The sequence below is a fragment of the Venturia canescens genome, chromosome 7, assembly GCF_019457755.1.
Source record: "Venturia canescens isolate UGA chromosome 7, ASM1945775v1, whole genome shotgun sequence".
Taxonomy (NCBI): Eukaryota; Metazoa; Arthropoda; class Insecta; order Hymenoptera; family Ichneumonidae; genus Venturia; species Venturia canescens.
The window spans coordinates 1,406,932-1,428,616 of record NC_057427.1 but is presented as its reverse complement, the minus strand read 5'-3'; the positions used below and the strand labels follow the sequence as shown (position 1 = coordinate 1,428,616).

The 21,685-nt window shown below is 45.7% G+C and overlaps 2 protein-coding genes across 3 annotated transcripts; one reads left to right on the top strand and one right to left on the bottom strand.

Annotated features, from left to right (window-relative positions):
* The first annotated feature begins 2,918 nt into the window (after positions 1-2,918).
* On the top strand, positions 2,919-16,366 carry Reck (Reversion-inducing-cysteine-rich protein with kazal motifs). The gene is made up of 8 exons (XM_043424908.1): positions 2,919-3,267; positions 9,440-9,492; positions 12,479-12,562; positions 12,778-12,814; positions 12,906-13,253; positions 13,360-13,792; positions 13,882-15,274; positions 15,398-16,366. The coding sequence occupies exons 1-8, from the start codon at positions 3,204-3,206 to the stop codon at positions 15,782-15,784; spliced, it is 2,799 nt and encodes a 932-aa protein (XP_043280843.1). The 5' UTR covers positions 2,919-3,203; the 3' UTR covers positions 15,785-16,366.
* A 449-nt stretch (positions 16,367-16,815) lies between these two features.
* Positions 16,816-21,320, bottom strand: Prp5 (pre-mRNA processing factor 5). 2 transcript variants are annotated; one of them, XM_043424906.1, is made up of 6 exons: positions 21,099-21,320; positions 20,744-20,950; positions 20,099-20,585; positions 19,638-19,968; positions 17,770-19,517; positions 16,816-17,328 (listed from the first exon to the last, which is right to left on the bottom strand). In XM_043424906.1, exons 1-6 carry the CDS (start codon positions 21,116-21,118, stop codon positions 16,906-16,908), a joined length of 3,216 nt encoding a protein of 1,071 aa, XP_043280841.1. In that variant the 5' UTR covers positions 21,119-21,320; the 3' UTR covers positions 16,816-16,905. The 2 variants fall into 2 exon arrangements, with proteins under 2 accessions (XP_043280841.1, XP_043280842.1); XM_043424907.1 differs by having other exon boundaries at positions 17,833-19,517.
* Between the last annotated feature and the right edge of the window lie 365 nt (positions 21,321-21,685).

The following is a 21,685-nucleotide window of genomic DNA, read 5'->3' as shown; positions in this document are numbered from 1 at the left end:
TAAAGTTTTACTTTTTCCGTTGTCTTCTCGATAACATTGTTTTAAGGTGAACTCTGACGTCCGTACTTGCCCCGGTAGACCGGAAATTCGACTCCCTCGCTTCTCCAAAGAGTTTATGCCATTCACGAACTTGGCCTCCGCGTCACTCACCCTCCATGTATGAAATTCAAAATTTTACGTCGCGTCTCAAAAGTGGGACATTCCAATTCTGCGAAGCTGTACGAAATCGCCCTCGAATTTTCACGTTGATGAATTTTTCATTAATTACAAATGAAAAATATAAATGCAAACCCGCATCCGTAGCCCACGGAGGAAAATCGATCGGTCATGAAAGAAAGAAATGCCCGAAAAATCGCCCGTGCGCGGAATTTCATGGCCCTGTTAGCGTCTGTCGGTTCGGCCACCCTATATATATACAATCCTGTCGCTTTCAAAGTGCGTGTCGTACGAGCTACTCGCGTTTCGGGCTTTGGAAAATGTATTGTTAATCATAAATAAACCGACGCAAAAAGTCTTCGACGTGCATCAAGTTGTGTAGGCGCGAAAACACATTAGTGAAACGAGTCGTTAATTAAATCGTAGTGCACACTAGAAGAAAAAAGAAAGCAACTCTCCGAGTAACTTATTTATGTTGTGTGAGTCGCGGCCATTTTCTCATGTCCGAGGAGTGGCGTCCATTCTACAGGACCGACAATGATAATAAAAAGCAATTGCGTTTTTTCGTGCGTTTGCACGTAGGAGTGCAGGCGCAGCGAATTTAAATCGCTCCTCATCCGTTAATATATTCGTTAGGTGTGAACTCTTGTATACGAACCGCGAAAGCCATCGAGGCTCGGGATCGCGGGTGCGTTGATTGTTGGTTGATGACAATTTGAGATGGCCAAAGAGTGCGGCGCCTACGAGCGAGCTGCCGCGAGAGATTTTGCATGGGGAATTTTTTCGTGTGTCGTGAGAGCGTGGTGTGTCTATGTATATAAAAAAATGCGACAACAGAACGATTGTCTCGAGCCACACGCAACGTACGCGTTCGCGAAGTAAGACGTGCGCGTATCTCGTATGCGTACTAACATACTTACGAGCCTCTTTGTACCAATATACTCATTTACTATTCAACGGACGATCGGCGCAGAGAGGATACGGCCATTCACGGGACTATTATTCGGTGTACGAGACTTGGCAATTTCTCTTCTAACTTTTTTAGTTTCTCCCTTCTTTGCGCCTCGGTCACTCGAGCATTTTATTCTGCTGCCAAGCTATATGTAGTACGTGATGCAAATAAAGTATGTACCACAACGATCCGAGTGAAAAAAAAAATCATACGGGATATACTAGAAAAAAAGAATAATAAAGTACAGGTTTCCGCGTATTTGCTTGTTTATTTTCAGATTGGCTCGCACGTATCGAACGACTTCGTCCAACCAGCAAATGAGTTCTAAACAACGTTCCATTTTTCTGAACGTAAAACCGGCTCGTAAACTACCCGAATCCTCTATTTTTGCCATTAAATGATTTTCGTACGCGATAATAAGGCTTAATTATACGACATTTGCTTTTTTACAAAGAGAAAAAAAAAACCGGAGAAATTACACTCGAGCCTAATTTGGCAAACTTCCAGTGACGCCAACTTGAAACGGACAACAATTTATCTCCAAAGAAAAGAAGAATCTTATTGGCCTCGAACTCTAACCTTAAACACATTGTGTCACGGATACTATTTCAGAGTTTTAGGCGAAACGGTCAACACACGATGTTTCTCGTCGATTGATGATTTTTTTCCTTTATTTTTATGCAACATTCAAATTTTAGACCGACCGAGTTTAATGGTTATATGCGCGAGTGTGCTCTACGTAAACGCGTCACTCTTCGTCAATCGCTGGTGCTGTAGCAACGGGAATTGCGCTGCACCCTCATTTTTTTCCTTATCCCCACGTTTTTCCATCGACATATTTCTTCTTCTTCGAATAACTGAATATATTATTGCATAAAGTATACACAGCTGGAATACATCGAAATGCGATTGTTTACTAACTCTGCTGCGCCTCAACAGAGGTCATTTACGATGCGCGACACAAGCTTTCGTAGCACAACAAAAACTGAGCTGTTTACACGATTGCCTCGATCTTTTGGAACATTGTAAATTCACTACTCGCTGGTCCTTCTTCAAGATTTATGAGCTTATATTACGAAACGAATTATCGTAAATACTTTTATGACTCGTCTTATCAACGGATGCGAGCCCATCGAGGGTTATCGTTCACTTTCGTGTCTAACCCTCGTTTCGAGACGCTTGAAACTCGGCCTAAACCGTTGAGCTGCTGATAAAACGATCAAATAGAACTTTTTCTATCCAACAAAATATTGGTCAAAGATCAAACACTATCCGTGAACGATGCACGAAACTTTGAGGATTACTTTTGTGTTGCTTTTGTCAACGAGTGCTGCCCCCGTGTGCAAGTTTCCCATGATTCGTTGTCTCTCGGACCGCGCATCGTTCGGTAACGCAACGAAACGTTTTCAGTTTTACACGGCCCCCGCGAGCGCACGATTATTTTATTATTTATTGAACACGAAGGATGGCCGGGTTAATAGTCGAATAGCAAGAAGGAAGGAATCGGAGAATGGGAGAGTGGGGAAAGGCGTGGGTATGGCCCAGGACGTGTCACAATAGGGATCTCAACGAATGACACCGAGCACGCGTCCCGTACTGCCCGCCCACACGTATTCTTCGTCTTTGCCACTCTCTCCAGCCTCTGTACATCCGTCTCTCTATTTTTTTTCTTCGTTCTCTCGTGTGCCCTCGGGCTGCTGCTCTCACTCTCGCAAGGCGTTCCCACTCTTTGCTTCGCAGTCGAGCGCCCGCGGACGACACTCGCACACACGCAGCCGAGCTTTCACGCACTGCCCCGAAATCGTTTACGAAAAGCTCAGTGGACAGTGAGCGCTCAGTCAGTTGCGGATTGCCGCTCGGGGCTCACGCACGCTTGTACACTTTCCTTTCCGCCATCGAATTGTATCGTTGTCAACCGATATCCGAACAATAATTAATTACCGCGCGATAAACACCGATAAAAGCTAACAAATAATAATGCTGCAACAGAATAAACATTCGGGAAATTAGTATCACGGAGATGTAAAAAAAGTGGATGAACGCTCTATCGTGGTGAATTATTTTCGTTAGAGATTACAGTCGAACAGCGCTCACAATGTTGCTCGTTTTATTCGCTTTGTCGGCGTGTGGCATTTTCGGAATCCACAGTCTCATTCCAGGTACATTTTTTTTTCAATAAACTTCCAAGTGTCGGTGCTTTACAATTTCACTCGAATTGTCGTTTAGTTACTATTTTATATTCCTTGGCCATTCGTTCGAATATTAATTCTCGAGGGAAACCACGGCATTGCGGTCGCTTTGAATAATTATGAAAATAATATTTCCCCCAGAATATTTAGTGAAAGAAGAGTGGAAACTCTCGAAGCTTCGAATAACGTTAATAAGAACAAAAACTCGTTATCGAATGATGAATGAAAGTTTCCAAAGTGTACATATACGAATGGTTAGGTGATTGAGAACGAGCCTCGGATGCGAACGGGATACGACGTCCCGGTACTTCCCTCGGAGAAAACACCTTGAATTTTAATCAATCGCATCGCATTCGAATTCGACTCGTTATTCTTGTCGTTTGTCCTGCTCATTGTATCGCCTTTACGAAACGTTTCCCAAAGCCAATGAAAGAGCGAATATTATAAATCGCGAACGGAGAATCAGAACTCGAAGCAAAATATTGTTCGTCACGATCCTCGAGGATTTGCGAGTGTCGCGAGTTCGTTTTCGCTCGGTCAAAGGTCAACAATGAAATTCGTCGCTGGCCGATAAAGCTTTGAAACAGTGAGTTGAGTGAAGCGTTACGATTTCGATGTGAAGACGGAAATCCACGAGCTGAGAGGTTCGCTCGAAGCGAGCTGTAAATAAGAAAAATCTTGTGAACGAGAAGCTCCGTAGTAAAAAATCTGTCTGGACGCTAGTTATTCCCGCGCGATTGATACAATCGCGCGAATCGGTTATTAATCGGTGCTACATAAATAAGGAGGCGTTATGAAAGCGTCGAGTGTATCGAAGCGATTTACGCGAATATGTTGGTCCTCGTTGTAATAATTCAGGCATGTACAAGAAACGTACATGTGTATCGCGCATACCCGCTGCGACAGCTTCCCGCCACATGTGCCAGCTCCGATCCCGCTACGACGCCGCTCTCCTTCTCTCGCGCTAAACTCTCGACTCGTCCATTTTTTTGCTCACTTCTCATCTCTTCACCCGCGCGCAAACTTATCACATCCGCGCGCGAGAGATAAACATAACGACCAAGATATATTGCTGTTGCAATTACGATTGTCAAGCTCTCGAGCATCCGTTCTAACATCGGTGAATATTTTTCACCAATGAAAAAACTCGTTCCTACGCATCTCCGACGGTTTATCAAACAATTATATGTTTTATTTTGTCAATAATAAAATGCCTCGTCCGAGCTTCAACTCGACTTGAGGAAGATCATGATTTTGCTCTTTTCATGATCAAATAACCTATTGAAATTTATTTTTTGAGATTGATCTATTTTTAATACAATGACAACGGCTTAAATACTTTCGTAGAAAAATCGTCACGCGAAATGTGACGACAGCCATTCTCTATTTATATGCGTATGCATAACAACGTTTTGAAAACCTTCTACCGCGTTTGTGTCGTTATTACTCGTTAACCTCGAACAAGTGTTTTTCTTTTTCCATTCCCAAGTGATTTTCACCGGTAGCAAGGCTTTCTCGAGACATCATCGATGTCACGAAGCTGAAGTTTCCAACGTTGGAGTCCAACGAAATGAACGAAAAAAACGATTGAAATTCACCAATTTTTTATTTCACGAATCGTTGGGTGCAGCTTGAAACACAACGAATCGCAAATTTGGCAGGGAACAAAATAGGAGAATTACTGGAATTATTGGAGAGTTTTTTTCGATCATTTCGTTGGACTCCAACGTTGGAAACTTCAGCGTCATATCGATGTCTAGAAACATCGTATTTTCTTATTCTCGTTTCCGGCTCTTCAAATATGTGATTTTCGTTAAGGAAGTTGAGGCATTGGAAGGAAACTTTGCCATCGCTTTTAAAACGATTGCATCCTATAAAGTGAAGCGTAAAAAAAATGAGTTAAATTTTTAGACAGTTTAGAGGAGCGTCGTTGGTGAGAAAAATCAATAACAATTTGGGCCAAAAATATGAAATTTTTCGAGCAACGTGAGCAAGGCTTCCTGAATAATGCCATCAGATTTATTAGGGGAAGTTTGCTGAGATTATATTAAAAATATTCTCTTCCCCGTATGACGCTGAAGTTTCCAACGTTGGAGTCCAACGAAATGATCGAAAAAAACTCTCCAATAATTCCAGTAATTCTCCTATTTTGTTCCCTGCCAAATTTGCGATTCGTAGTTTTTCAAGCTGCACCAACGATTCGTGAAATAAACAATTGGTGAATTAAGGAGTTTCGGTACAGGCGATACAATGTTGCCATGCTAACCCATGCTAAAAAAATTCAAAAAGTTCAGAATTTTATAAAATTTGGTGAACATATTCTTTAGTGCCAAATTTGACTATACAAATTTTTTAAGATTTTTCTTCTACACAGTTATCGAGTAATTGATCACTAAAGTTCACGTGTATAAGCATAGCGTTTCCATATATATAGGTATACATTCCGGGCATAAGAAATCTGCTTTAATGCGTAATTACTCGATAACTAAGTAGAAAAAAATTTTGAAAAAATTTGTGTTTTCGCACTTGATGTTGAAGAACATTATCACCAAATTTCATCAATTTCTTAACATTTAGACTTTTGTACCGAAACTCCTTAAAAACGTTTTTTTCGTTCATTTCGTTGGACTGCAACGTTGGAAACTTCAGCATCGTCTTCCCCGTGCAGTTTTTTGAGACTAGGATCGTCGCTGTCCCCGCCTTTTCGATTGAGCTTTCGCCAGTTTTTCGTCTTTTTCCCCGACTCTTCTGCTGGCCTGACTTTTGAAAGGTCTCCTAACTTTTGGGTAAAAAAACGAGTGTTCGGCCTCAACGTCCTTAATTGTTTTCTCGACAATTGGACGGTGTATTTCTATAGCATATTTACAAACGTCGACTCTTAAAGTTGGAATTTTCGATTTCCATTGAATTGGCTCTCTTCGAGTGTTTTTTCATCTATGCAGCTTCGAGTGCCTCGATAGATGAAATCGAACGTGTTTTAATAACAGGTATCGGAGCGACACGGAGGGACGCGGTAAATCATGGAAAAAATGGGTCAGCTTTTTTCAGGCGAGAAACTTGGTGCAACCTTTTCGCGAAATGACGTGTAATTCGAAGCTTTTAATGATTCCTCCAGTTTGTACGAAATATTGCGGGGGCGTTGAATAATAATGCTTGAGAATGAGTGAAAACCAGTAATTTTCAACGCCTCGGAACGCGCTCGTATCGAGTCACCGCGTTTTTCCTCCTCTTTGGTTAACGATTCGGTGTCGATAGGCGAACCGGGTTTGTCTATATTAATTATAGTTATTACAAGATCGTATGCAAGCCTCGCTCGACCCGCCGCCGAGCTCTTTAAATTCACTTTCTACCTCCGTAACATCGTTATAAATGCGTGCAGTAAATGTTTTTTGAGCAGACTATTCGTCGCCGTGCGCGACAGCGGCCGCGCGTTCATTTCCATATTCCGAGCAACAAATTGTCCTTATTTTTCCGGCGCCTGTACAAAGTCGGCTGCGGGCGTTCGCCGTGTCCGGGCGACGGCTCCGACGGCTCCGACCGAGTCGGAGCGGACAGTGCGATTCATTTCCTAGCCCGAATAAAACCCCGCGCTCATTATTAGCCTCCCGCCCCGTTCATATAAATTCTATAAAGAAATATTTCCAAACACTTTCGCGTTGTTAAAATCGTCGCTCGATTAGAATTTTCGATAAAAACCGGCAAATCGGAATGAAATCGGGGCGAAAAAAATGGAAAAAACATCGCCCCCGTCTCGTACGGTTGTCCGAGAGGAGCCCAGCACGGGCTGCGCGCATGTGTGCTTTCCACTCGAAAATATTGTTTTTCTACGACACCGCGTTCGGAACGAAAGATCCCGCGGAGGATGCGAGCAAGAAGGAATGGGAAGAGCAACGAGTTCGAACACCGGGAGGAGAAGGGGGCGAGCGCGAGGGGAGAAAAGTCAAGAGGGAGATAAATAAACATATAAAACGACGTGACAGCTTCCACGCGGGATAAAAAATGAAAAAATAGACGAGAAGGAGAGGGAAAAGGCCTCGGGAGCCGGCGGCACAGAGGAACGCGCACATATTGGAGGATCGCACGAAAAATTTCACACGCCGAGTACGCTTTGTGCCGAGGAATTAAACGGAAGGCGATCGACGCGCTGAAATTTGTATTTTCGAACATTTTTTTAACGCAAAGCTCGCGACAAAGGGCGTGAGAAAGCGAGAGTCGTTGATTGCTGGATGAATATACGTAGAGCCGCTCGAGCAGCTGCTCGAGCTGCTGCCTCTTCTCGCTGGTCGTTTCGGGGTTGACCGCGCGGCGCGATTCGGCCTACGAGCCGCCGTCGCGACTCCTTAATGCGCGAGAGATGACAATGGCTCTTTGCGTATGCCCGGTTCGGAAGGCCGGAATGTACGACCCGCGGGCTCGACATTCCTCTTCATTTGCGTCACATCGTAATGGGATTTCGTGGAAATTAATTGATCGAGGCGATCTCAAGCCGAGGGTGCTGGAAAGAAGCGCGAAAATCGACCTCGAATTTCGATTCTGTAGAGAGCAAACGTTCTTTTTGAATCGTGAAAAAAAAAATTGTTTAATCGACAATCGGGCTCGATGGTGAAAAAAATTGGCAAACCTCCCGAGCCCCGAAGGGCGCGGGACGCTTTTCAAACTCTTTTCGCGAAAGACTTTGTTCGCGCACTCGGGTTAAAAGCCGGATGGCAGAGGAGCCGCCACTCTCGCGTGTCCCGCGTCTCCGCGAGGATCTATTTTCGTTTATATTTCCCGGCGGAGTGGCCGCCGCAGCCACGAAACCGCGCGCGCGAGTCGAGCCCAGGCCGCAAGACCGCGCGAAAACCATTCACCGGAAAAAAGGAAAAGGAGGAGAGACGCAGTTGCAATTTTGAGCGAGTTCGAGCCGCGCGCGGCCCAACGCGTTAATTGACAAATCTCACCCTCGCTGCTGCTGCTGCTGCTGCTTCTCGTTTATTAACGCGCGGACGAAATATTAATCGCGTTCACGTGTGCGCTTTCGAGCACCGAATGAAAGATTCAGCCTTTCAGCCCATTTTAAGGAAGATGATGCGTTACTTGTAATCATCAAAAAGCAACTGAACTCTGCCAGAGAAAATAGGCTCGAAATTTCTACTCGGAACGCGAAGCACGCGGCAACTTCGGACTCGAGTTTTTCTCTTTTCCCAGCACACGCGTTTTCGGCGTAACGAAAAGCTCTGAGAATTTCGAAATATTATAAATGCGCCGATGAAGATGCACGAGAGTGGAAACGTCGCTATCGCAGCGTCTGGTACCCGGCTGGACGAGCACAATTCTCCGGGCTAATTGGCATCTATTGACTCAATTGTGTCGTCGTCGGAAAGACTTGCTCCACACGCTCTGGGCCTGCCCTCCCGTACGCTCGCGCCCGCCTGCATGCGCGCTGCATCCTTCCCCAAATCCTCGTGCTCTTCCTTTCTTATGTATTTAAGCCGTATCCCTTGCCCCCTTGGAATTTCGAAGCCTCCTATTAAATATTCCATCGTGGTTTTTGACCTCTGAATTTAGTACGCTTTGTAGCACTTTATATTCGTAATAGTCAATTGCTCGGTTCGGGGAAGAGCGAGAGGCGACTCACGAGGCTTCTGCTCGCGGGCTCGAGCCCCGCGAAGAAGCGTGGATCGAAAGAAATCGTTTATGCGCGAAAATTCGTAATTTTTTTTACCCAATGGAGAAAAGAATCGCGTGGAAAGTTGAAAGTCCCGATCGAACGGAATTGAAACGAATTTTTTGAAAAATCTTCCTCGACATGTGCCTGCCGAGAAGTCGAGAAACCTTTTTCCCTGCTCATTGTCATCTCGAGTCACGGCCAGTTAGAGCCGTGTGCGAGTCCCGCATATGTGGGGACTCTTGAGAGCTCCGTGCGCATCTTACGAGTTATGACACATCGCGGGCGTGCCGGATGGAGAGTCGGGATCCTTGGCACACAGGCTCTCTCGATGGCTCCCTGCGGACGTGAGCGTGAGGGGCTTCTGGTCATTTCGAACACTGTCCAGAAGCCCAACCATCTTGGAAATTCTACGAATAGTTGAAAAAAATCGAATGACTAACCGAGGGGAGGCACATTTGAGGAAACTACTCAACGCACTCTGTTTTCTTTCAGAAATGTCATGCTGTCGTCTGGCGACTGGATCTTGTCGAAACGTTTGCTCCCAGGTAAGCCCCAACATTTCGAGACTTTGCCATTTTATTCGCGGGATCGCCTCCTTTTTATTGCTTCCACTCGCGCCAAGATATGAGTGCCCAGTCGTTCGAGCGTTCTCGCGTTGTTCGCGGGGTGGCTCGGAAAACGAGGGAGAGGCGCAGAACGCTCGGGGACTGCGGGGGCCCGCTGGGAGATTTACGCACCGGCCGCAAAGGGACCTTCGACGCGCTACACACGAAAAAAGTGTGCGTAGTCATTCACACGCAAATATCGAGGGTAGGATCGAGCGCGGAAACTAATTGAATTTATATTTTCATCCTTCCTTTTTATCCCCATCATTTGCGCCATTTGCGCTGTTGTATTTTTTGGCCAACTTTCAAACTTCTCTTCCGAACGTTCGATCAATGAAACAATAAGCGGAGACGGCACCGAGCCACGATGCGAGGCTGTTGAGATGAACGGGGCGGGGGACTCGTTAAAGAAAACAGAGAAGAAATGTGACCGTTGACTCGACTACTGATGAGAACTTCCTGCGCTCTTCTCCGCGCTCTCTGTCAAACTGTAAAATAGCCGGAAGTCGTATATGAGCCCGGGTGTACACGCATTGCCCTCAGCGGTGCAATCGTAGTTGGCCAATAATAACAAATGTACGTTCTCGAAAATATTCGAAACGAGAAAAGAGCGACGGAGGGAATCAAAATAGTGCGCGCGGTGACGAGCTGCAATTCGTGATATTATTGTGGGAAAAAATTGACTTTTTCTACTGCACATTAAGGAGGCTGGATAACGAAATCAAAATAATCAAGATTTGATCAAATTTTGTGATAACATTCTTTCGCATCGAGTATACAAATACAATTTTTTTCAAATTTTTTTTACCACGTCCTTATCGAATAATGGAGCGTTAACATTGAAATTTATATTGTCTTATATATTTAAAAAGAATACATTTACCAAATTTTATCAAATTCTTGTCATTTTGTAATTCTTCATATTTTTAACATGGTGTTTAGCATGGCAAAATTGTATCGTCGCGATCCACCCTCCTTAAGGAGGGTCCTGCTTTGGAGAGTCAAAACAAATCGATTGTTTTCGGGAATATTTTTAGGAGGAACGAAAATAACTCAGCATAGCGAACTTTTTGGTATAGTTTCAAGCATATTTCAAAAGTACAAAAACGTTTTTTTCACGTGAGAAGTACTAATTCGTTCACGGTTCATGCGCAAAGTCTGATTGTCGAAATATCTCAACCGCGTGCAATGTGGAGATCGTAATTATTGTCTGAAACGAAAATTCCAAATTTTTATTCCCACTTTCATATATATTTTCCTTCCATACGAACCCATAAAAACCCGAAAAAATAGCAAAATTCTATATTTTTAACGAGTTTGATAAACAAAACGCTTCTAAAGAAGAAGAATGTCACTTGAGCGGGGCATACGCGCGTCCGCGAAGATCTCGAAATTCATTGAAAATTAGACGATCGCTAAACCCATTGATCGGCGCGTTCGTCGAGTAGTATGAAAATTGTGGAAAATGAGAAAAGATGGAAAAATATTTTGCTCGTCGACGCAGATGTTTAAAATTCGAGATGGATATTTGTTGTTGCCGCGAGGAATTCGCGTTTTCCCGCATTTAGATCGAACCGCAGGATTTTCCCAGCGCAGTTCTATTTTTCACGAGGTAGGGGATGAAAGACGACTCCGAGAGGTGAGGAACGAGAGAAAAAAGCGTGCTTCGCGTCCGCTCTATTTTCGGATCTTTTGATCCCAGCGACGCCCGAGTTCTATCCTCTTAGCCTTCTCTGTTTTTGCTTCTCCATTTCTCACCGCTGCGCACCGCTCAAAAGTAACGACGCTATAGTGGGCCCGCGACGAGGGAAAAGCCGATGGAGCCTTTCTGGCAGCAGGACCGCTTCAAAAGATTCTTTAAATGCGCCCTCGAGCGCGCTACGCCCGAGTTGACACTGCGCGTATACACTTTAAGAATAAAAACTGCCAGAATAAGAAGTGCAACGCGTCTGATCCGGCGAGAGACGCCTGACTCGATGCACCGATCGGATCCCTCTGCCGACAATTCAAATTCAAATGATACGTTCGATGTGCACGAGTATTCGATTGGCATGAATATTTTTTGTTGTTGATAATCCGGCGGCGATGCGATCGGACCAAGTAGGTGTTTCAACAACCAAGCGTGTGTTGTTTCGTGCGCGATTGCTCCATCGCCCCTGTCCCGCTTCGTGGCAGCCCGCCCCCGTGATCGGACTGAAAATGAATAAATTGCTCGCCTCGTCCGAACAAGCGGTTTGGACAAATTAGTGGGAGTCACGTCGCCTCGTGTGTCATTTGGAAGACGAAATATTATTCTAATGGAATATTTCTAATGGAATTAAATCGCCGTGTATCGATTCGACGATAAACGAAGTTGGACTCGAGTCGAAGCTCAACCGCGGCGAGAAGACTCTGTCACAACGGATTTTTTCTCGAGGGAATAAAAGTTTTGAAAAATATGTTTGATCCAAGTATTATTCGTGACTGAGAAAAAAACGAGTTACTGTTTAAACTCAGTGAAATGACAGACCGAGCACGTAGTCGGGGCACGAGAGCCTCGTTGAATCCGTGATGAGATACGCGAGGCGTCGGGAGAGAGAGAGAGAGAGCGAAAGAGAGCTAAGGAAACGCTGGGTGGGTGTCCTCAGTCTCTAACCCTCGCCAGTCTCGATTCTTCCTCCCTCTTCTTTTCATCGTCGCGTCTTTATTTATCTCATTCCGTTGGCCAGCGTCATCAAGTTCGAGCCTCGTGATTGGCATTCAGACCGAACAACAGGATATTGCTCGAACCCTGGCAAAGCGTGACTAAATTCTTCAACGGTCCTCTCCGCGCGCGCGCCCCTTTCGTCGTGTCAGATTCCTATTTTTTTTCATTTATTCCTCAAATAAGCATTGAATCTTTATCATTTTTTCACTCAGCCGCTTTGAACGGACTTTTTCATTGCAGATCTCGATCGTTGCTCTGGGTGCTGATCCCAAGGTCCGGGAAAACGCGACCCAACACCTTCGGGAGTTTTGCTCCGGTGGGCCGGTAAGATTGCGGAGAATAAATGTTGAACGCGTTCTCTCGTCCGTGCGACCCGATCGAATGAGAAGCGTCAATGGGAACTTTGAAATCCACGCGCCACAACCTTTTTTTCCGAGCCTTTTTTCCACGCTCGCCCCAAATCGGAATCTTTTTTCCATCAACCCTCCAAGTGCGCGTGACGCTCTTTTCTTCCATTTAACAGTTTTTTCTTTTTTCAGGCGGAATTTTGGAGCTGCGCGAACTCGACTCTCCAAGGTGAGTCAAAGTTTGGAGATTTTCAGCATCGCTCGAGAGCGAGGGACTCAAAAATTGCTGAGGATTAAGAAAAACGTTGGGTGTTTTGCAGATGCCGAAAAGAACGAAGACTGGGTCGGCCGAGGCTGCTGTCACTTGGCTCAATATCCGATCTGTCGGTCGACGTGCGCACTCGTCGGCTCGCAAAAAGAGCTCGTCGGATCCTGTCGGCCGAGCGACGAACCCGAGTTTTACGGATGCTTGGAACGACGCGAAGACGGAGAACGCTGTTGCAGCAACGTTGCAAACGCCACGTGCCGGGCTGTGTGCAGAGAGCTTTTTCATAAACCCGGCAAACAATCGAGCCTCAAACTGTACAGCAGCAAAGGATGTTTTCATCAAGTACCGAAGTGCTTAAAAAACGTGGCGGAATCGAGCAGCGCTGAAAATCCAAGACAATGTAAAACGAGTTGAAAGTTTTCGACGGCTCGGTCGAGTTTCTGATTCTGAAAAAGAGGTGATGAGAATATTTCTTAAAAACTCTAAAGCGAGTACATTCTGTTTAGATTTGCACTGCTGCGAAAAAGCGACGACGCGTGGCTGCCTGGAGGCCTGCAGAAAAACATTTTACACGGCGACGACGGTTCTCGACATACTCGACGCTCTGGACGAAAAGTGTCAGCCGATACTTCCGCAATTGCCATTGTGGGGTTGTCTCCTGCAATCGTCGGGAGAAAAAGCGCCGCGTTTACCACTCGACATAGGAAAATTGACGTGTTGCTCAAAGGCATCGAATTCGACCTGCCGGGATCTGTGCTGGAGAGCTTTTCAGGCTGATTGGGGTCAAGCCTGGAACCAGCTCGAATCAAGCTGTCTCTCGTCCGGAGGCGAGGACGAGCTGCGTCGCTGCCTCGAGGACACGGACGAGCCGTGCGAAATGGGCTGTTCGGGGCTCGATTATTGCGCGAGATACAATTACAGGCCGACGAATCTATTTCGGTGCGTTGAAAAGAAATTTTCGAAAAATCGACCGCCCGATTCCCGGATATTTGGTCAAATAGAATTTTTCCCTTTTTTTTTTCTTGCAGAACTTGTTCAGGAGCTTCGGACGACGCGGCTGAGAGGGAATACGGTTATTGGTCCCGAGGTGGGATAATTCGCGGATTGAGCATTCCCGTTCGTGCGCATCCGTCTTGTCCGGTTGAATCGTTGCGAGCTGCGTCCTGCCTGCTGCAGCTTCGTCCCTGCGAATCGAGGATTCACGAGACGCGACTCTGTCGCGATGATTGTCTGGAATTGATGTCGAGCTGCATCGACTGGTCGACGGTGAGCGGGCCGTACACAGCGTCGACTCTCTGTTCGAAATTATCGCCGAGCCACCAAGGGGCGCCGTGCGTTTCGCTCAAGCCGTTTCTCGAAGAGCCGAGCGACGCCGAGAGGACGCTTTTGCCCGCGGAAGACATTTCGACTCCCTGCCAGAGCAGCCCTTGTCCGTCGGGCAAATTGTGCATCGTCGAGCCGAACCGGAGCGGCTCGTACAGATGCGAGACGGCGTGCAGTCTCGGCGAAATGTCTCGTCAAATGGTGCCGCTCGCCACGTGGATCCAGATCCCGAGAGAGGACGAGCAGCGTCTCGGCAGTCTCGCTGGCTGTCACAGAATTTGTGAGTGCACGACGCGCGGTCTGGACAAGTGTCGCGACTTGAACTGCTTCAATTCGGACTCGTGCTGGGTCCAGGATCGGCTCATACCTCACAGATCGGCATTTTATCTCGGCTGCAATCCCTGCAATTGTTTCGAGGGTGAAGTAACGTGTTCGCGAAAGACTTGCGGCGAGATAAGACCTCCGTCGTTGCCTTGCGATTGTCCGCTTCATTACGTGCCAGTTTGCGGCCGCCTGGGAGTCACATTCGCTTCTGCCTGTCTCGCTAAATGCTCCGGAATGTCTGCCAACGAAGTCGAGTTCGGTAGCTGTTCGAGCAAGGATCCTTGCGCCTCCGATCCTTGCCCGAAGGCTGAAAAGTGCCTCGCGAGAGCCAGAGTTTGTTTGTCACCGGTGCAAAAGCCTTGCAAACAGTACCAATGCGTCCCCATCGATTGCGAAGCCTCCGAAGACCGTTCCGGACCTGTTTGCGACCGTGACAATCGAGAACACCGGTCACTGTGCGCGCTCGTTCACTCGGGCTCCAGCCTCGCTTATCGAGGACCCTGCTTGAGTGGCTGCAGCCTCCGTGGACCCGTTTGCGGCATCAACGGACAAGTTTATCCCAACGAATGCGCTGCCTGGGCAGAAAAAACCGTCGTTGATTACACCGGACCCTGTGTAGCCGTCGGGCTCATCAGCGACGAAGCCGCGCCTCGTTGCGGCGACGCTGTTCAATGTCCGGCTCTCCAAGTCCCCAATTGTGTCGGCGTCACCCCGCCCGGTGCCTGTTGTCCCGTCTGCGGAGGTGCTGCTAGACTCTTCTACTCGAGAAAACAGGTAAAAAACCTTCGTCCTTGCGAAGGGATTAAAAAAAGTTTTTCTTCCAAAATGATCGAGTTTATGCGGTAGAAATGAACGGGAGTTGTGCAACATGAATTTGAACATTTTTCATCCTTGCAGCTCGATCGAATTTTCTACGTGATGACGGAAGAAGCGGACAAGGACGCTGTTACGCTGGAAAGCCTGTTGACCGCTTTATCCAGACACATTCAAGTTGCGGAATGTGCCCTCCGCGGATCCGTCACTCCTGAAGGCGACATCTTTATTATCACCCAGCCAATACCGAGAAAACCTTCGGCTCTTCAGCTCAGAGCTTGCGTAGCCGAAATGGAGAAAATCGTTACGAGAATCGTGGAAAGAAGCCCAAGAATAGTGGCCGAAGTACCGCTGGCCTCTTTGACGAGAGCCGAAATTGCACACTCTCACATTTCCGGTACAACCGCAAAGAGCACCAGTTTTACCCTCCAGTGCATCACACTTTTCATGGTTTTTGCTATAGTCACTTGATTCTGGCAATTGTGTGACTCTACCAAAATACCGAATTATCGAAAGGAGCCCGAGTCGGTGTTGAAGAGTTTAGGAAAATTAGATTCTTTTCTTCCAGTCCGCAACTCCGTGGTAAATACGTCGCGATACTCGTGACTCGACATAGCGCTAACCGGTGGCCAATGAAGGCACTTTTTGTTAAGTTCCAAAGACAAAGTCTGCGTCGTTCGATCGAGACGAAACACGCATTTTTGAGTTGTTAAAATTTTTTTTTGAAACGCGATTCTAATATTCAGGAGAGTATCGAGTAGCCAAGCCAACGGAGTTGGACTAGAAATTACAAGAAACTAAAAAGAGTTCCAATCAACAGAATCGTTTGGAATCGGTGACACCCGCAAGACCAAAATCACTACGCGTTCACTTTACCGAAACGCGCCATACGCTCATGACTGTGATTACTCTAGTACGTACGTTAAGCCAATCACACCAAAGATAGCACGAAATTGAGACGAGAGCGAGGAAGAATTAGGTCTCGTAGGAAAATACGACTGAAATCGCTCTATGTAAATTGTAAATAATTTAATAAACAAGTTGTTAATTGAACTGTCGATCAATGTTAGCCTTAAAATACTCCAACAACGACCTCCGTTTTATCAAAGGCGCAGAAATCAAATGATCAATTTGCGAACTTAATATTTTTCCTCACTGTTTTGCAATCGATCAAAATTAACATGGCAGAGCTTGCGAAACTGTAGCGAATACACAAACAATTTGGATAATGTTTGGGCTCAAAAAAGCCTTACTTGCAGAATATTTCTGGCTACTCGGGATTTTATAGCGGGGGTAAAATAGCTTTGAATCGCCTCCCGAAGACCGTGAGCAGCCCATTTCTTATCACCTAATTTCATAAAAAGGTGTCGACGAGAATGAAAAAAACACGTTTGGCATCGTGCAAACTGTTTTTTTTTTTTGTCACTTGTGTAATAAAAACGCAGATAACGTGGTCCACATTTCGATAACCGAAAAGACAACAACGCAAAAATGGACGATGATAAAATAGAAGAAGAATCCTTATTATTAGTATACATGAAAAGAAGAGCGTCATTTCGCTTCTTGACTTTCAATTATGCAGATGATGATTTTTACAAAACTTTGTAGCGCGCACGTGAACCGGCGTGTGTGCCCGACGCTTGTAATTTGATAAGTTCCTCTTTTATAAGTCTCGAGACTTCGGCCTTCGCTTTACTGACTGCCAATTCACTGGTCGATTCGATAGCGAGGTACAATTTTCTCTCGCCTTCCGGTGGCGTTTTACCCGTTGCTATGTAAGTTCCTCGAACGGTTAATCCAGCCTCCGAATATTCCGAGATCTGAGCGAGCGCTTCTTTGCTCGTAACTCGCCATCTTGCTTGCTGCGGGAAATCGTTTATTTCCAATTCTTCCTCGTACTTTCTGAACGTTTGCTCGCCCGCTTCACCCTCACCCTCGACAAGATCTTCCTCTCTCGGCTGATAATTCAATTTCGTATTCAACTTCGCTGCCAGTTGCTCAGCTACCGTTTTCGCCTGCAAACGATTGAAATGTGGATTAACGAATTATTTTTAGGTCACAATCGCTTTCTTTGCTTCCTGGGATTGGGAGCAACGAATGAAGAATGTCAGTACTGTTGGTATATATTTGGTGATAGTAGTGAAAATCACGAATTTTAGCTGCTACTTTTTTCAACGTTATCGTTTAGTTCGACGAGCCCGATCGAATAAAGCCTGTTAAATCTTGCAATATGGTAGAATACGGCTAGCAGAAATAGGCAATCGCAAAAGTATGAGTTTGATTCAAAAGCTCGTATAAGCATGGATTGAAGAATGAAATTCACGTTTTAGAGAGGATCGAAAAAACCGAGATCGCTCAAATTTAGCAATTGAAGCGGACATTTTTGATGCGTTTCCCCTCTTGAGCGAAGGAAGCAAAAAAAAATATTGTAAAATTTGATTAGCAGCAATGAGTACCGAATGAGGGAATTCCATTGGCAGCTTTTCAAAGTTTGTCGAGAATAATGATGAGGCTATTACCGTAATAAGATTAGTAGGGCCAGCGCCCTTGAGAATAGCCTCGGCAGCCTGTTGCGTAGCGCCTTTAGCCTCGGCGCCCAAATTTTTCGCAATATTTATTTTAGAAGCCAATCTACGAGCCAATTCGAGTTTATCAGTGGCGCTAGCGACCGGTTGACCGGGAACGGTAGTAGCGGCGGTGGTGGCAGCGGTACTCAAGTTCCCGGTCGCCGAGGGTCTCGCGATTTCGCGGACGGTTCTTTTCGGTGCGAGCATGCTTTCGATCTGTTGATCGATATCGTTCTCGATGTCCTCGTCATCGGAGTCTTGAAGGCCGAGCGCAGCTTTTTGGAATTTCTTTTTCTCGTTGGCAAGGGCAGCTTCGGATTCATCGAATTTGAAACCTTTACCAGAAAATCCACCACCCGTGTGTACTTTTTTGCCGTCGGCTGCCTGGCGAGCTTTGTAACCTTCCCAAAGCTGCCTCAACGGCTCGGGCACGACAACGCCGGCCAACTCGTGAGCCCGGAGTATGTCCCCGGAATAACGTTCTTGTTCGGGCGTTATGAAAGTATACGCGTATCCTTTGTTACCAGCGCGTCCGGTTCTACCGCAGCGATGAACGTAATCCTCGTAATGATTGGGGCAGTCGTAATTTACGACAAGAACGAGTTGCTTAACGTCGAGCCCTCTCGCTGCGACTGACGTAGCAACGAGGATTTTCGTTCGACCGGCTTTGAAATCTATCATCGTAGAATCTCGATCGCACTGATCGATTCCACCGTGCAGAGACATGCACGAGTACGAAGCTTTCATCAAGTCTTTCAGAAGCGTATCGGCGTTCTCCTGTTTATCAACGAATATTATCGTCGATCCTTTGTCCTGATAATGACCGAGAATTTCCAATAATTTGTAGAACTTCTGATCCTCCTCGAGGACAACTACGTGCTGCTCAACCTCTTTGCAAACGACCGAACGACCACCGACTTGAACCTCCACCGGTCTCGTGAGGATCCTTCGTGCGAGTGCTTCCATTTGACGCGGGAATGTTGCGCTAAACAACACTGTCTGACGATCCGGTCGTACGTTCTCCATTATTCTCATCACCTGAGGCTCGAAACCCATGTCAAACATGCGATCGGCTTCGTCCAAAACTACGTATGTTACTCGACGAAGATTCGTTACTCGGCCGCTGTTCGCTGCCAGCATGTCGATCATTCTTCCCGGTGTGCACACGATTATTTCGGCGCCACGTTTCAGTTCGGCTATTTGTTCGGATATCCCGGTACCACCGTAAACGCAAACGTGCGACAATCCCAAAGATTTTGTAAACTTTTTCGAATCCCTACCGATCTGCATACAAAGCTCACGCGTAGGCGTCATTATCAACGCTATTGGACCGTCTCCGTCGACCAATGGGCTCTGATCGAGTATGTGACGAAACATCGGTAACAAAAATGCTAATGTTTTGCCACTCCCGGTTTTGGCTATACCGATCAAATCTCTACCGGACATTATCGCCGGTATCGCTTGACACTGTATAGGCGTCGGCTTTTCGTAACCCAATTTTTTCAACACTTCGAGTTCTTTTTTCGTCACGCCGCATTGAGCCCAAGATTTAATTGGTTTTGGACACCCTTTACCCTTGACTCTGATCCCCTCGAGCTCTTCTTTATAGATATCGACCTCTTCCGGCGTCATACGAGCTGTAACATTGATCAATAGCTTAACAAGGATGATATTGAGACTTTGGCAAACCTTCGAAAGTTCGAAATTTCATAAAATCTTCATTGTCCTACGAATGGTAATTTTGTGGATATTCTTACCTATTTCCGGTACTTCGACATAAAATGATTTCCTGAACGATTGATATTCCGTCGTGGTATGATCGACTTTGGCCAACTCACGTTTTTGTTTGTTAGCTATACCAGCCGCAGTCTCGTGAAGGTTCTCACCTTCTTCCTCGCTCGAATACTCAAGCCCGTCTTGATTTTGTTCTATCAATTCACCCTTTTGTTTCTGTACCTTTTTCTTCGCAACGCCGGTGACGATAGTCACACCACCCGTTTGATTCGCTCCACTAATCGCCGTACCGTTGTTCGCCGATTTCGTACCTTTGTTGTCGACCTTGTTCACCTTTCGTACTTCTTCTTGGACCTATTTTTAATGACAGCGTCGAACGATTACTTTCCCATCGGGATGAATTTTCATTCCGTGCATTGAATGAAAAGTCTCACAAAGAATTTATTAGTTCAACGTGAATGATTTTTTTTTTTTTTTTCATTACCTCTGCCATGAAAGCGTCCAAAGGATCAACTTCGTCCTCATCCTCGACAATTTTAACTTCTTCAACCTCGTCCTTGACATCCTCGATTTCGTTCTTGGTCTCGCTCTCTTCTTCCTTGATTTCCTTGACGACTCCTACAGTTGGGACGACCGGTGTTTCCTCGTCACTGTCATCCTCCAGTGACCATTTTTTCATGGGCAATTGTAAATTTGCTAGAATCGAAGCTTTGCCATCTTTTTTTGTTGCCTCAAGCTCTTTTTTTTTCCTCTCCGCCCGCCACCTTTCAATCCGTTCCCTACGCTTCTGAGTCTCAAGCTCTAGTCTCTTCTGCTCCGCTTCCTTGTCCAATTTCGTATGATCAAATGGTAACTCTTCCTCACCCTTTTCTTTGTTCTCTTTGCGCTCTCTTGATCTCGATCGGTTTGCTCTTTCCTTGGTAGACCGTGAGGATTTAGATCCAGGTACTCTTTTTTCTTTACTGTCCCCTCTGCAAATGATTGGTACTCGTGATTATTCACTATGGTTGACTTCATACATTATCATTAGAATAAAAAATATATGATTTGCATAAACAAATTTCGAATAAAAAAAAAAGTACTCTCAATCTCCTCTGTAACATTGTAAAATGTAAACAAAGTCGCAAACCTTTTTCTCTCTCTTTCGGCGTGCCTTTCAGTTCTCTCCCTTCTCTCAGGACGTTCCCTTTCTCTCGATCTACTCCTTCGTTCCCTATGGCGAGTTTTTTCTCTTTCACGTTCGCGTTCTCTGCTACGAGAACGTCTACGCTTTTTTTCGGGTGTTCCCGAACGAGAACGAGATCGTGACCTTGATCTCCTTCTGTGATGTCTCTCCCTAAAGAAATGATTAAATATAACATAAAATCGGAACGTACCCTTATAAACGATGTGCTAGCGCGATAATGGAATCTCAATGATTTTTATCCTTTTATTCCCTTTTGAAAACATAACCTTTGATTTTGAGTAAACAAACATTTCCTTACTTTTCACCGCTCCGAACCATTTCTTCAAAATATCGTCACCGAGATTCGTTATGTATTTTTTCGTTGCACAGTCATTAGACTCGGTAATAATGCTTCGTTTATACCGATTTGACGGCAAGTCTTCTTTTTATACTCTTGAATTAATGTTACCGATGGTAACCAATATTTTGGAGCAACGTATCAATGAGCAACCTTTTGCTGTATAGTAAAGCCGGAACAGCAACAATAGCGAAATTGTAGATTGTAGCATCTCCGTGAACTTGGCCGACTGACGTCTGCTTTTTCATTCGTCGTATGACCGACAATCGCCCTTGTGAGTGCTGATTGTCAGTCAGAAATTACTTTGATTGAGAAATCCGAAAAAAAACCGAGCGAAATGTGCTCATTTAACAAAAGAGCTTGGATAATAAATTATTTACATATAAAAAAGTCAGAAATTCGAAACTAGTCGATCGTAAATTCGGTAAGTTCACAGAGGCTGCTCACGGTGTTTCTTGCGGCACGGGGGCGGTTCGCTGCTGCAGCTCCCCCGGCCGAGTACGCGAAATCGCACATAAGCGATAGTTCGTGTATTGACCGCTTTGAAA